The 12783-nt window shown below is 34.0% G+C and overlaps 1 protein-coding gene across 1 annotated transcript in view; it reads right to left on the bottom strand.

The window, feature by feature from the left end:
* LOC107562764 (laminin subunit alpha-1-like) overlaps positions 1 to 11283 on the bottom strand; it is a 12408-nt gene extending 1125 nt beyond the window's left edge. The window contains exons 1-7 of the mRNA XM_016247482.1: positions 11185 to 11283; positions 10030 to 10096; positions 9685 to 9855; positions 8624 to 8736; positions 2642 to 2884; positions 1617 to 1796; positions 378 to 467 (exon numbers count right to left, since the gene is read on the bottom strand). Coding sequence (XP_016102968.1) covers positions 378 to 467; positions 1617 to 1796; positions 2642 to 2884; positions 8624 to 8736; positions 9685 to 9855; positions 10030 to 10096; positions 11185 to 11283 — 963 coding nt within the window. The remainder of the gene's footprint in view (positions 1 to 377; positions 468 to 1616; positions 1797 to 2641; positions 2885 to 8623; positions 8737 to 9684; positions 9856 to 10029; positions 10097 to 11184) is intronic.
* Between the last annotated feature and the right edge of the window lie 1500 nt (positions 11284 to 12783).

The following is a 12783-nucleotide window of genomic DNA, read 5'->3' as shown; positions in this document are numbered from 1 at the left end:
GAGAGAGAGAGAGACACACACACACACACACAGAGAGAGAGACAGACACACACACACACACACAGAGAGAGACACACACACACACACACAGAGAGAGAGACAGACAGACAAAAAAGAAAAGAGAGAGAGACACACACACACACACACACACACACACACACACACACACGCGCACACACACACACACACACACACACACACACACACACACATCCTCATACATAGTGTTTATGCAAAAAAGAAAATATCGCTTTATTCAAGTGATCTTCATTTTTACGACAGCAGGCACAATTATAGCGACTTTGGGGAGGCGGGGCTTCAGTTTATATTTGATTGACAGCTTGAGTTCCAATGGGATGGTGTTTGTTGTTAGTTACCTTGGTAACAGGGTCCAAGGGGCAGCTCTGGGCGTGGCCATAACAGATACACATCCCGCCCACCGAGACGTCCTTGATGGAGTAATAATACTGCAAACCAGAGCAGGACAGAGTTAGTCCTTCACTTCAGCTATTACTCTATTAACAAAAGAGGACCATGTCTTGAAGTACCTTTTAATAAAGCTACAAGCCCCAAGAAGCCGTGGTTTACAGTGAATGTATAACAGCTAAGGGGCGTTGTTCGTTACGACTCGAAGCGGAGTAAACCCTCTTAGCTGTTATAAATTCACTGTGAACCACGGCTTCACGGGGATTACTACTTTTATAAAACGGTTATTCCATACACATAGTAAGGTTTCACAAAATAAAACAGAGCAAATAAAGTGTAATGATATTAATAAACACAGTATTCTTCCACCAAACAATGTAGCTCCTCAGAAACAGTTGTGGTTGCTACAAAGTGGTTGCCGAGCAACACACAAACGTAAACAAAGGTGTGTGTTACTTTGTAGCGTCATTTACAACAGCTTCGAACGCGGCTCAGCCAATCAGAGTCAAGCACCGGAACTCTCCGCTTTATAAAAATGTTATATTAATATTTAATATGAATATTTAAAATGAATATAAATTTACAAAATTGTAATTTATTAATAATTTATGTATATGATGAAACATCTTGAAGATACTTTTAAAAATCACGTTATATAAATATTTAATATGAATGTTTGAATATTTCAAATGTATGTAATTTATAAATAATGTTTAATTTTTTTAAATTATTTATAAGCTATATAAATTTTATAAGTTATCTCGCACACACACACTCACACTCACACTCAAACACACACACACACTCACTTTAAACACACGCACACACACACACACTCACACTCAAACACACACACACACTCACTTTAAACACATGCGCACACACACACACACTCAAACACGCGCACACAAATATATAAAATACTTAAAATGATTACTTAAAGACCATGTTACACGAGCATTTCTGTAGCTCAAACAGAACAACATAACGCAAGCAACACCAAGGTCATGGGTTCGATTCCCAGGAAATGCATGAACTGAACACCTTGTACACAATGCAAGTCCCTTTGGATAAAAGCATCTGCTGAACACATAAATGTAAGCCTGGTGATCATTTCATTGTACAGCCATCTGAGAACATGGCACTACATCTATAAAAGTTTAAAGCTGGTTTAAAGCGGTGCTCCGTACCCGCCGGGTGACGATGGGGTCCACGTCTTTGGGGTCGCGGTAGCTGAGGGTCATGAGGTCGGCGTTGAGCGTTCGGATCCTCTGCAGACGCAGCCGGATGAAGCGAGCAGAGGTGAACTCCAGCAGCTCTGGGGTCAGATCATCTGCGCTGGGTCGGCCGTTTATGAGAGACGTGTGGATCTGAGGAGAGACACCGCCACCATTCATTTCATTTGCTCTTCTAACTAGTCTAAGTCTTCCTTTTATTGTTTATTCAACAGTCCAGTTTGATCTTCATGACCTCTAGATGCGATACACTTGTTTCTGACTGTCACTGCATCTATTGTGTCAAAATAAATGATACAAACTCTTCCCAGCATTCTGACACACTATAACAGATCCAGCTGTGACCCAGGGCTATTACTGTTAACTAAAACCATAAAAACATTTGAGTTACTTGAAATAAAATAAACATTAAATTAAATTAAATTAAATATTTAAAAACGTTAAGTTATTTTATTTCAGATAATTGCCAAAGCAACATTTCCCATTTTAAATAACTAAAACTGAAAAAAAAAACAGATATATTTATAAAAAAAGTAGAAAAAAAGCATGATAAAATTACTAAAACAAAAAAAAAAATAGAAAAACATAACAAAAAATGAACTCATTCTAAATATTAAATTAATTAAAAACTAAAAAACAAAAATGCAACAAAATTACTAAAATGCAAAAAAAAAAACTACTTAATTTTCATAGACACTATATGGAAATATTGATAAGAAATTAATAAAAATGACAAAACTACTAAAAAATTAAGTTAAAATAAAATAAAAACGGAAAACATAACAACTAGTGAAAAATATTAATGCAAACTAGACATTTCTAAAAAGCTAAAACTAATACTTTTTAGAAATTACCAAAACTTTAACTAAAATCAAAAAGAAAACGTATTAAAAATTAATTTAATCAAAATATTAATAAACACTAGCATAAATGATACTGTGACCCGGCGTGACCCTGGTTACCCATCATGCACTGCTCACCTCGCCGTGCTCCAGCGGCACCAGGCGCGAGTAGTAGGATGTGCAGATGACCTCGTCGTCTCTCTTGTAGGTGGGCGGCCCGAGGCGGGGTGTGATGTTGTATCGGGTCAGACACTCGGTGTCGCTGATGGCGTAGTACTGCCACGGCTGGAAGTCCACTCCGTCCAGAGAGCGCTCCAGAACCCAGTTCCCGGGCCGCGGAGAGTTCGCCGCTTTGATGATGATGTACGCCACCTGGAAGACCTGCGGGACGAGGGTTAATATCGGTAACTAAAACCAGAAGAACATTTTTGCTGCTCGAAAAACAAAACAACATGAACTGAAATAACATCTTTTTAAAAATTTAACTTTTTTTATTTCAGCCATTGGCCAAAACAATATTTCTCCTTTTCAGTTCGTTTAACTCGGTACTAAAATAACTACAAATGAGATAAAAATGTTTTAACTTTAAATACAAAAACTAACAAAACACGACAAAAACTAAACGAAAACGGAATATATAAATGAAAAATATAAAAATAAAACCTAACTCAAAATATTAATAAAAACTATATAGAGATATAAAAAAAATTATAATATTAATATTTATAATATTATAATTATAATATTATTCAAAAACAAAAACTAATAAAAATTTAAATAAACAACTAAATTACTAAAAGTTGTTAAGTAATTATGTAAGTCATAATTACGAGATAAAAATTGAAATTATGACAAACCCAATTATGAGATAATGTCAACTTTTTATCTCATAATTGAGTTTTGGTCATAATTTCGACTTGTGTCATTATTATTATGACTTTAAAAGTCAAAATTGTACATGTCATAATTATGAGATAGTAAGACAAAATTATGAGATAAATAGTCTTCTACGATAATAGACTTCTAAGCTCATAATTGACTTATTTAACATAAATGACTTTCATCTCATAATTATGATTAGGATGATAATATAGGATCATAATTCTGATCACAATTCTGACTTAGTATCTCATAAATCTAACTTTTCATATCCATTCTGACTTTTAAAGCCAGTTTCGTCTTAGTACATCAATTTCAAGTTTTTATCTCATAATTATGAATTAGTGTCATAATTTCAAGTTACGTCATAATTTGGAGTTTTAAAGTCAATTCTGGCTTAGTACATCAATTTCAAGTTTTTATCTCATAATTATGATTTAGTATGTCATACTTTGACATTTTTATCTCAAAATTTTGACTATTAACGTCACAATTATGACTTATGAAAGCATGATTTGTGTGTGTGTGACGGAAATAGCTTCCATAGGAAATATAACTAATAAGAAATAAGAAAATTTCCAAGAATTTTTTTTGAAACACAAACTAATAAAAACGGCAAAATCACAAAATGACTAAAAATGTAAATAAATATTAAATGAAAACTAAAAATACATTTTAAATATTAATAAAGACTATAATAGTATAAAAACAACACTAAAATAAAAATAAATAAAGTAAGTGCATCATGATAGTCTCTTCTGGTGGTCTTTTCTAACTCTGATGTGTGTGTTCGTCTGTGTTTACTGGATGCTTAGCGATGTACAGACGAGGACACACACAAACACACATCTCTGAACGTAATGACAGACTTCATCCTCATGCATTTGATCTGCGTTCATGAGATTTCCGGAATCCCCGCATTGAAGAGCGACTGAAGACACCAGCGGATGGAAATGAATGGAAATGAGGGATTACAGGCTGATGTTCCACTGAAGATCAGAGCAACATTCACTGACATGCTGAAGTACTTTCATACAGCGGTGATAATCACAGGTTACGCGACTGCAGAATTATGGGATGGTTGCTAGGCAAAACAACAACAACGGCTGGATTTTAATAAGGGCAGAAGTAGATCCATGTTGATTTCTTGATTGAGGTTTAAAGTCAACATGAAATTGTTCACTAATCATTTACCTACATAATGTGGTGTATTTATGAGTGCAAGTACAATGAGAAAAATCTGACTTTCACGGTGTTATTTTATTATCATTCAGACACTGCACTCTTGAAAATAAAGCTGAAAGGCCACAGAAGAACCTTTTTGTCTGAATGGTTCCATAAAGAGCCTTTAACATCTGAAGAACCTTTCTGTTTCACTAAAGCTTCTTTGTGGCGAAAGAAGGTTCTTCAGATTATAAAAAGGTAAGAAAGAGACGGTTCTTTAAAGAACCTTTGATTGAATGCTTCTCTGTGGAACCAAAAATGGTTCTTCTATGGCATCGCTGTGAAGCACCTTTATTTTTAAGAGTGTATTATAGATTTTGTCATTTTAAATCAGTCATTCATTTTAATTTTAGTTACGTTTTGCTGTAGTGTTTTTGTCATTTTTACTATTTTATTCGTTTTAGTTTAGTTAAATTAAACGAAAATGAGAAATGTCACTTTGGCAGCTAGTTGAAATAAAAAGCGTTTCGTTTTTTTAACATTTAATTTTATTATTTTAGTTAACATTTACTTTATTTCAAGTGATGAAAATGCTTTTACGGTTTTAGTTTTAGTCAACTATTATAACCCTGGTACTTCAAGTAAATATTTTATGTCAAAGGGGTTCGACTGACAAAAACGTTGGGGAGTATAATCTTCACATTAGACAAAATAATAATTGTTTTCTGAGACAAAATAACACACTGTGTCGTCTGCACAAACTCAAGGCCGTCTGGATAATAATTTAAACAGCAACAGACTGAATGACTTTCAGATAAAACACATCATTCCTACTCATTGTTACTATTTTATCTTTTTTGATGAGTAAAATCCCACCAGATTCACATCAGAGGAAATCAGCTGTCTCGTGATCCTGTTAACACAACCTGACCAAACAAACACAAGTCAAACAGCCATTTGGGGCCCGTTATCGCCTGTGGCCCCCCAGACAGCATAAACACACACCGTCTGCTGTCCAAACACCTCAGGAGGACCTTCAACAGCTGTGTTGGTTTCTTAATTTGGACTAACAAGCTCTCCGAACCACAACCTGTAAGTACGATTGATACGTTATGTGCACATTTTCAACTGAGTGCTCAAAAAGTTGTGCTAATATGTGATGTACACCTAGTGCAGCTTTAGGTTTCCAGGTAAAGCACGATATTACTGAAGTAGTTCTGATAATTCGCTGTGAACCCACTATTTCCTAGGAATGTGTTGATTAATGTTCATATTAATATGTAAAATAACAAAAACTAAAACTAATAAATATTACTCTTTAACAGTGAAAACACAGAAAATTCCATGTTTGGTGGGGAAAGAGTTAAGTGCTCAACTACGTCTTGAGGTCGCTGTAAAGAGCTCACCTGGGCTCCAGCGGCCCACCCGACCCCTCCAGGTATGTGTGTGTGTGTGTGTGTAGGGGCCCATTAGCATGTGTAATCCTGCACTGATGGCCTGAGGCCCCGTCGGGGTCGGCCCTGCTTTATGTGTGTGTTTCCCTTCCCCCTGCGGCCCTCAGTGAACACAGACAAAGGCCTGACTCATCCTCACTCCAGACGACAGCATAAAAGCACCAGCCGCAAACTCCAGAATCACTGCCACATCGGCGGATTATTTACAGGAACACTGAGCTTCAGACGCTTAAACATTTACGCTGGGGAACTTTGTGGTTATTCTGTGGTTTCAGATGGTCTCACCAAGCTTTTTGGCACTGCTAATATTGTTGCACATATATTTGAGACTTTAGATATTAAAATATGAAAAATAAAACAATAATAATTTGGCAGATTGATTAAATGCATTTTAATCATCTCCAAAAAGCTTCTTTTGCAAGTGTCTATGAGGGTTATTATACAGTATTTAACTAAAACTAAAGCAAAAATTAAATTCTAAAAAAAAAAAAAAAAAAATTGTTACTTGAAATAAAATGTTAACCAAAATAAAATGTAATATATATTTTTTTCAGTTAGTTACGTCTAACCCTGATGTACTGAAATAACTTAAACTGAAATAAAAATGAATAAAAACTATACAGAGAAAAAAAACTTATAATAAAAGTAAATACTAATAAAAGGGGGGGGGGGGGGGACACAACAAAAAACTAACTCAAATTAAAATGAAAATATTTTTTTTAACTATAACTGCATATCAATGATACTAAAATAACGTATGCCATCAGCATATCCATGCAAGTTTTCTTTATATTCTGAATTAGATTTTATTTTCATATTTTGTTTTCATTTTAATTTCACTTAAAGTTTTAGTAATTTTGTTGTGTTTATATAGTATTTTTTATTTATTAGTTTTAGTTTGTTATTTTACATATTAATATTTATTAGTTTAGTTTGCTTTAGTTTTAGTTGCTGTATGCAATTTGTCAATATAGTATTTATTCATTTTTTACTAGTTTCAGTTTTTTTAGCTTGCTATTTTTGCATTTTAATTATTTATGCATCTATTTTAAAATGTCTATATAGTATTTATTAGTGCTGTCAAACGATTAATCGCATCCAAAATAAAAGTTTTTGTTCACATAATATATGTGTGTGTATGTATTATGTATAACTAAATACACACACATGCATGCATATATTTAAGAAAAATATATACATGTACATGTTTTCAAAATATATATTGTATGTGTGTGTATTTATATATACATAATACATATACACACATATATTATGTGAACAAAAACTTTTATTTTGGATGTGATTAATCGCGATTAATCGTTTGACAGCACTAATATTTATTATTATATTTAATGAAAATGTTGCCTTGAAAACTCTCAGAAATAAAATACATTTAAGGGTTTTATATTTTATTTTATTTCAGTTAACGTTTACGTATTTCAAGCGTCACGGAGTGTGTGTGACTGCAGAGCATCATGGTTAGTGGGCTCATGTGGAATAGTTGTGTGTATTATCAGCGCTGGAATGCAGTGGATTGTTTCTAGTTTTGGGATTAGTGTGTCTCTCGACCTCTCTAGACAAACACACTTGTGTTCGGCGGCCCCTGAGGGGCTCTAAACGCTCCTGAACACCTCCTCACCGCTCCTCCATTCAGACACGAAGGAAACTAGCAGCTAGTGTACAATTAGCCAAGCATTATCCTAACGGTGGGACAGAACGGCTGACGGACAACGACAGAGGAGGAGGGGAGCATAAAACCAGCTTCACGGCCCTCCGCTGAGATTAAACCAGCACAGCTTGAGATCTCGCCAAAGTCAAGTCTGTAACACTACAAATACTTACACAAAATGGACTAGATTAATGCACAAGTACACAAACTGAGACGTAGCTTTCTTACTCTTCAAGTTATTTCCCTATAGCGGCTAATGAGTGAGAGGCAGGGCCAAAAATACTATCACTGGTATTTTTTCCATATCATACGATATTGATATTCATCACAATATTTGTTTAGCATTAATAGCGAAGAAAACGCTTTCCACATGTTTGTCAGACCGTGACAATGTATGTAAACAGAACCTGTTGAAGTCCACAGGATAAGCTACCTTCTATATTTAGGATGCCATAAAATCTGTTTTATTTTCGCTAAATTCTAAATGTCCCTAAATGTTATTTTTCCTGTATTCTGTGTTTTATGATTTCATGCAAATGGTGTCAAAAAAATGGTGTCTAATGAAATTAGTTGACAAAACAATTTAATCCATTTTTTTACATTTAATCAAATAAAAATAATTTACATCACATTTTTGTCAAATAAGATGCTGCACAACAGAACTGTGTACATTAAAACGTAATGAAGAAAATATCCATCTCTCTCTATATGTGTATTATTACTTTAAGAATTACATTTTCGTATATAATAGTAAATAGTAATGTATTTCTGTCATAAGTTCTTCAAGTTAAACTTTTATTTCCGTGGTTTGTAGTGAAGATCTTTCGAGTTTCAGTGTGTGTTTGACGGTAGTTTTTCTCAAATGAAGCTGCTCATGTATTGAGACGAGCGTCACGTGTGTTTGATAGCAGCTGTGAACATGAAACAGACACACAAACACCACACGAGTCCTACCTGTCGTAAGTCCAGAGTGACGGTGACCCAGTGGAACTGACGGCCGTTCTTGATGCTCGGGCTCTGCCACCACTGGTTGGTGCCGTCGATGGCGCTAGTAATGGGATGTTGCTCTGTTCAAAAGAATAAAGTGAAATAAAAGCGACTGCAAATGTTCAAGAATAAATACTGGTAGGAATTAACTTGTCTCAGCATGTCATGTCTGCACAGATGTCTGATACGAAAGATAAATCAGAAACACTTTACTGTAACGTTGCATTGGTTAACTACATTAGCCAGCGTGAACTAACAATGGAAAAAAACATTTCTTAAACCTAGTTCATTTCTGCATTTACTAATGCATTACTAAAATCAAAAGTTGTATCTGTTAATATTATTTAACGGATCTGAGCTAACATAGTCTATTGAAATGCATTTAGAATCATCGAAATTCATCATATTTTTATTAGTGCTGTCAAACGATTAATCGCGATTAATCGCACCCAAAATAAAACTTTTTGTTTGCATAATATGTATGTGTGCATTGTATATTTATTATGTATATATAAATACACACACATGCATGTATACGTTTCAGAAAAATATATTTATCTATAATATACATTCTATGAATATAAATATAGACATGGAAATACATGTAAATATTTTCAAAATATATATATATAAAAAAAAAAAGCGCATGTCAGACCAGCGCGCGAATGAAACCTTTAACCGGCAAGGCTTTAAAACAGATGCAAATGATGCACTGTAGCACGATACAACCATATTTCTTCAGAAGCAGATCGTGGAGACACTTTTATCGTCCACGATCAAAAATCGTCATATTGCCCTATCTGTACCCAAATTTAAGACCTCTTGAAAGACTTTTTATGACCCTAACTTTGATACAAGTAAATTTAAGACATTTTAAGGACCCGCGGGAACCTTGTGCTTTCCTCAAACATCTTAATTTCTTTTCGACTGAATAAAGACAGACATGAACATCTGGGATGACATGGGGGTGAGTAAATTATCAGGAAATGTTTATTCTGGACGTGAACTGTCAGGGCGAATCTCGTTACCTTTGGGATTCTGGCTGTTTGCATCACAGAGCCGACACTGAGGGTTACGGATTCGTCTTCCAGGAACGTGCTCCACCAGTTTACAGAACATCTCGGGAAGCGGGTCGCCACAGGTGGCGTTCGTGGTGATTTCAGCATTGCTGGCCAGGTTCAGGATAGCGGGAAACAGACCTGGAATGACAGACGAAGAGCGGTTTAACAAAAGCATTGAAGAGGCATTCGCTCTGAACTGCTCTTCTGCGTTTTCTCTTTCTTTCTTTGAAGAGCGACATCCATCCATCCATCCGCCCATGTGTCCGTGTGCTGCCATTCATGACACAAATAACTACTTCTTGGACAACTGACCGAAGCTGGCCTTTGGTGTGAGGAGATAAGCATCATTACTGACAGCAAAGAGCTCAATGAGAGGGAACTGTGAAGATGAAGCAGGTCATGAGGTCAAAGTGAGCTTTAGAGCAAAATCAGAGCTGGGAGTTTTGTTCAACTACAAACTCATCATGCATTTGATCATTTAGTAAAGTAACGCTGCAAGAAGATGAACAAACTCAACTTTAATGCTAATTATTTTACTACTTTAATATGTATATTAGTTATTATAGGATACTTCGTTTTCAGGGTTGTTATAGTTAACTAAATCTAAAACTACAACCATAAAAAAAAAGTTAACTGATATAAATAAAGTATTAAAAAAATATTTTAATACTTTATTTTAGCTAGCTACTAAAGTAACATTTCTCATTTTCGTTTAAAGTTGAGGTACTAAAATAACTAAAGCTAAAATTTAGATAAAAATTAATAAAAACTATAAAGCACAACCACTTTCACTAAAATTAAAACAAAAATACTAAATAAAAACAAATCTAAAGTATTAAACTATAAAAGTATTTCTCAAACTTTAATAGTATCTCATTTAGTTTGTTGATCTACTAAAAATAAAAACAATAGACATAAAAAAAAAACTAATAATGTGACAAAAACAAAAAAAATCACTAAAACTTTAACTAAAATGTTAAAATTTAAAAAAAAAATATATATATATATATATATATATAATAGCATCTCTCAAACTTTAATAGTATCTAATTTAGTTTATGTTAACGTACTAAAATAAAACAAAAACATTATAAAAACCATATATACATAAAAAAACACCACATAATGACTAAAACAAACTAAAAGGAAAATACAAAATAGAAAAATAAAAATTAATACAAAATATTTTTTTTAAACGAATAATAATAATACAACAGTATCTCATTTGGTTAAAGTTGATGTACTAAAATTAAAACTGAAGCAAAATTAATAAAAACTACATAGAAACATTTCTAAAACAATTACTAATAAAAATGACCTAAAAATACTAAAACTTTCAAATAATATGAAAACGAGATACAAAAACTAATTCAAAATATGTTTTATTAAAGTTACAATAGTATCTGACTGACTTGACAAACACCACTAATAATTACTATCAGTTAAAACAGCTTGAGTGACACAGACGTGTTTCAGACTCGCGGGAGTCTGAGGACTGAATGGACTCCAGCGGAGAATCTTCAAACGCTCCGCAGATAAAGAGACTCTGATGATGACTGAAGTCATTATGCCACTGCAGCGGCACATCTGGCTGCGTTTGCATGTCACAGACATTTGAGACTCAATAGCCGAGAAAAACACTTTCAAACAAACACATCTGTCGGCAAGAACTTCTCAACATCTTCATACAGCTACATGCATTTATCCCATTAAGAAAATATGTCTAAATTGAGTTTAAGGAAATAAATTAGATGTTTATAACACTACTATGAGTAGATTGACTTCTGATGCACTTTTATGGTTAAACGATGCTATAACTAAATCAACTAATATACTCACCCACATTTAAATATATATATATATGGTTTCCTGGAAGATTATTAGAGTGTTTTATAGGAAATGCAATTTCAATCTTTTGACTTCAAAACTGCACGTTTAATTCAATGCATTATTTGCAGTTTCTCTGTAATTATTTGCAAAATTCACAAGCAAATTTCCGAGTGAAATTTGTTTTTACAAAATCCTACACCAACGTTTTTTTTTAGAGCAGACCGCATTAACTTTAACGCTCCACACAGAGGTCAGATTCCCCCGTAAGCTTCAGAGGGACATGTTTTAGCTGAAGACGACGACAAGGTAATTGCTCTGCTTCTTTACCGGCGTCTGAGAGCCTCATTCGGTGAGAAAGCGGGGGTCAGAGTTCACCGTGCGTTTACACAACAGCAGCTCATCACGAGTGACGTCTCAGACCCAAACGACTCTTTCTGGGTGGCTTTCAGTTGGCTTTCAGCAAAGAAATAAGGGAACAGTTTGGTTTTTCATTGGATCTAAGAATATGTTTGAGCGTGAAAGCGCTCTGGAAGAGTTCAGGTTAAATCAAAGAAGACGTGCGAGACATCTGTGAAGATTAACCATCAACCATTAACCATTAACCGTGAAGTTCTGCATGCATTGCTGATGAGATCAGCTCAAAGCGTCTGGATGAAGAAGCTCCAGGACAGACGAGAGGATCGGCTGAATTTGCATGTGAACAGACTCTGTAATCAGATGTAAGCGCAGCTGATAAGATCCTCACAATGTCATTCAGTCCATTCAGAGATAAACGGCTGATTGGAGAGAAAACACTCACAGACGGACGGAAGCAGATAAAGACATCTGGAGCTACAGATGCTGCTTTAAAACTAAATATACTGTATTACAGTACATTTACACTGTAAAATGTTTTTTTGAAGATTATTGGAGCATATTATACAAGAAAATACTCTTAGTCTTTCTACTTTGAAATATCATGTTTAATTCAATGTGTTACTTGCCTTTTCTTTGTAATTATTTGTGAAAGTTAGGCTACTAGAGGCTGTTTCCGCACCATTTTTTCAATGAATTACAATATATTTATTATATATACATTTTTAACTTATTTTTAAAATGTATTCATCCCTAAATACAGTAAATAAATAAATATATAATTAATATTACATATATTTTATAATTTAATAACATTTATACAACCATATAATTAATATATATATATATATACATATATATAGTCATATAAATGTTATTAAA

The sequence above is a fragment of the Sinocyclocheilus grahami genome, unplaced genomic scaffold (assembly GCF_001515645.1).
Source record: "Sinocyclocheilus grahami isolate Dianchi unplaced genomic scaffold, SAMN03320097.WGS_v1.1 scaffold838.1, whole genome shotgun sequence".
Classification (NCBI taxonomy): domain Eukaryota; kingdom Metazoa; phylum Chordata; class Actinopteri; order Cypriniformes; family Cyprinidae; genus Sinocyclocheilus; species Sinocyclocheilus grahami.
Note: the sequence above shows the minus strand (reverse complement) of the source record. Positions and strands in the feature narration are given on the sequence as shown.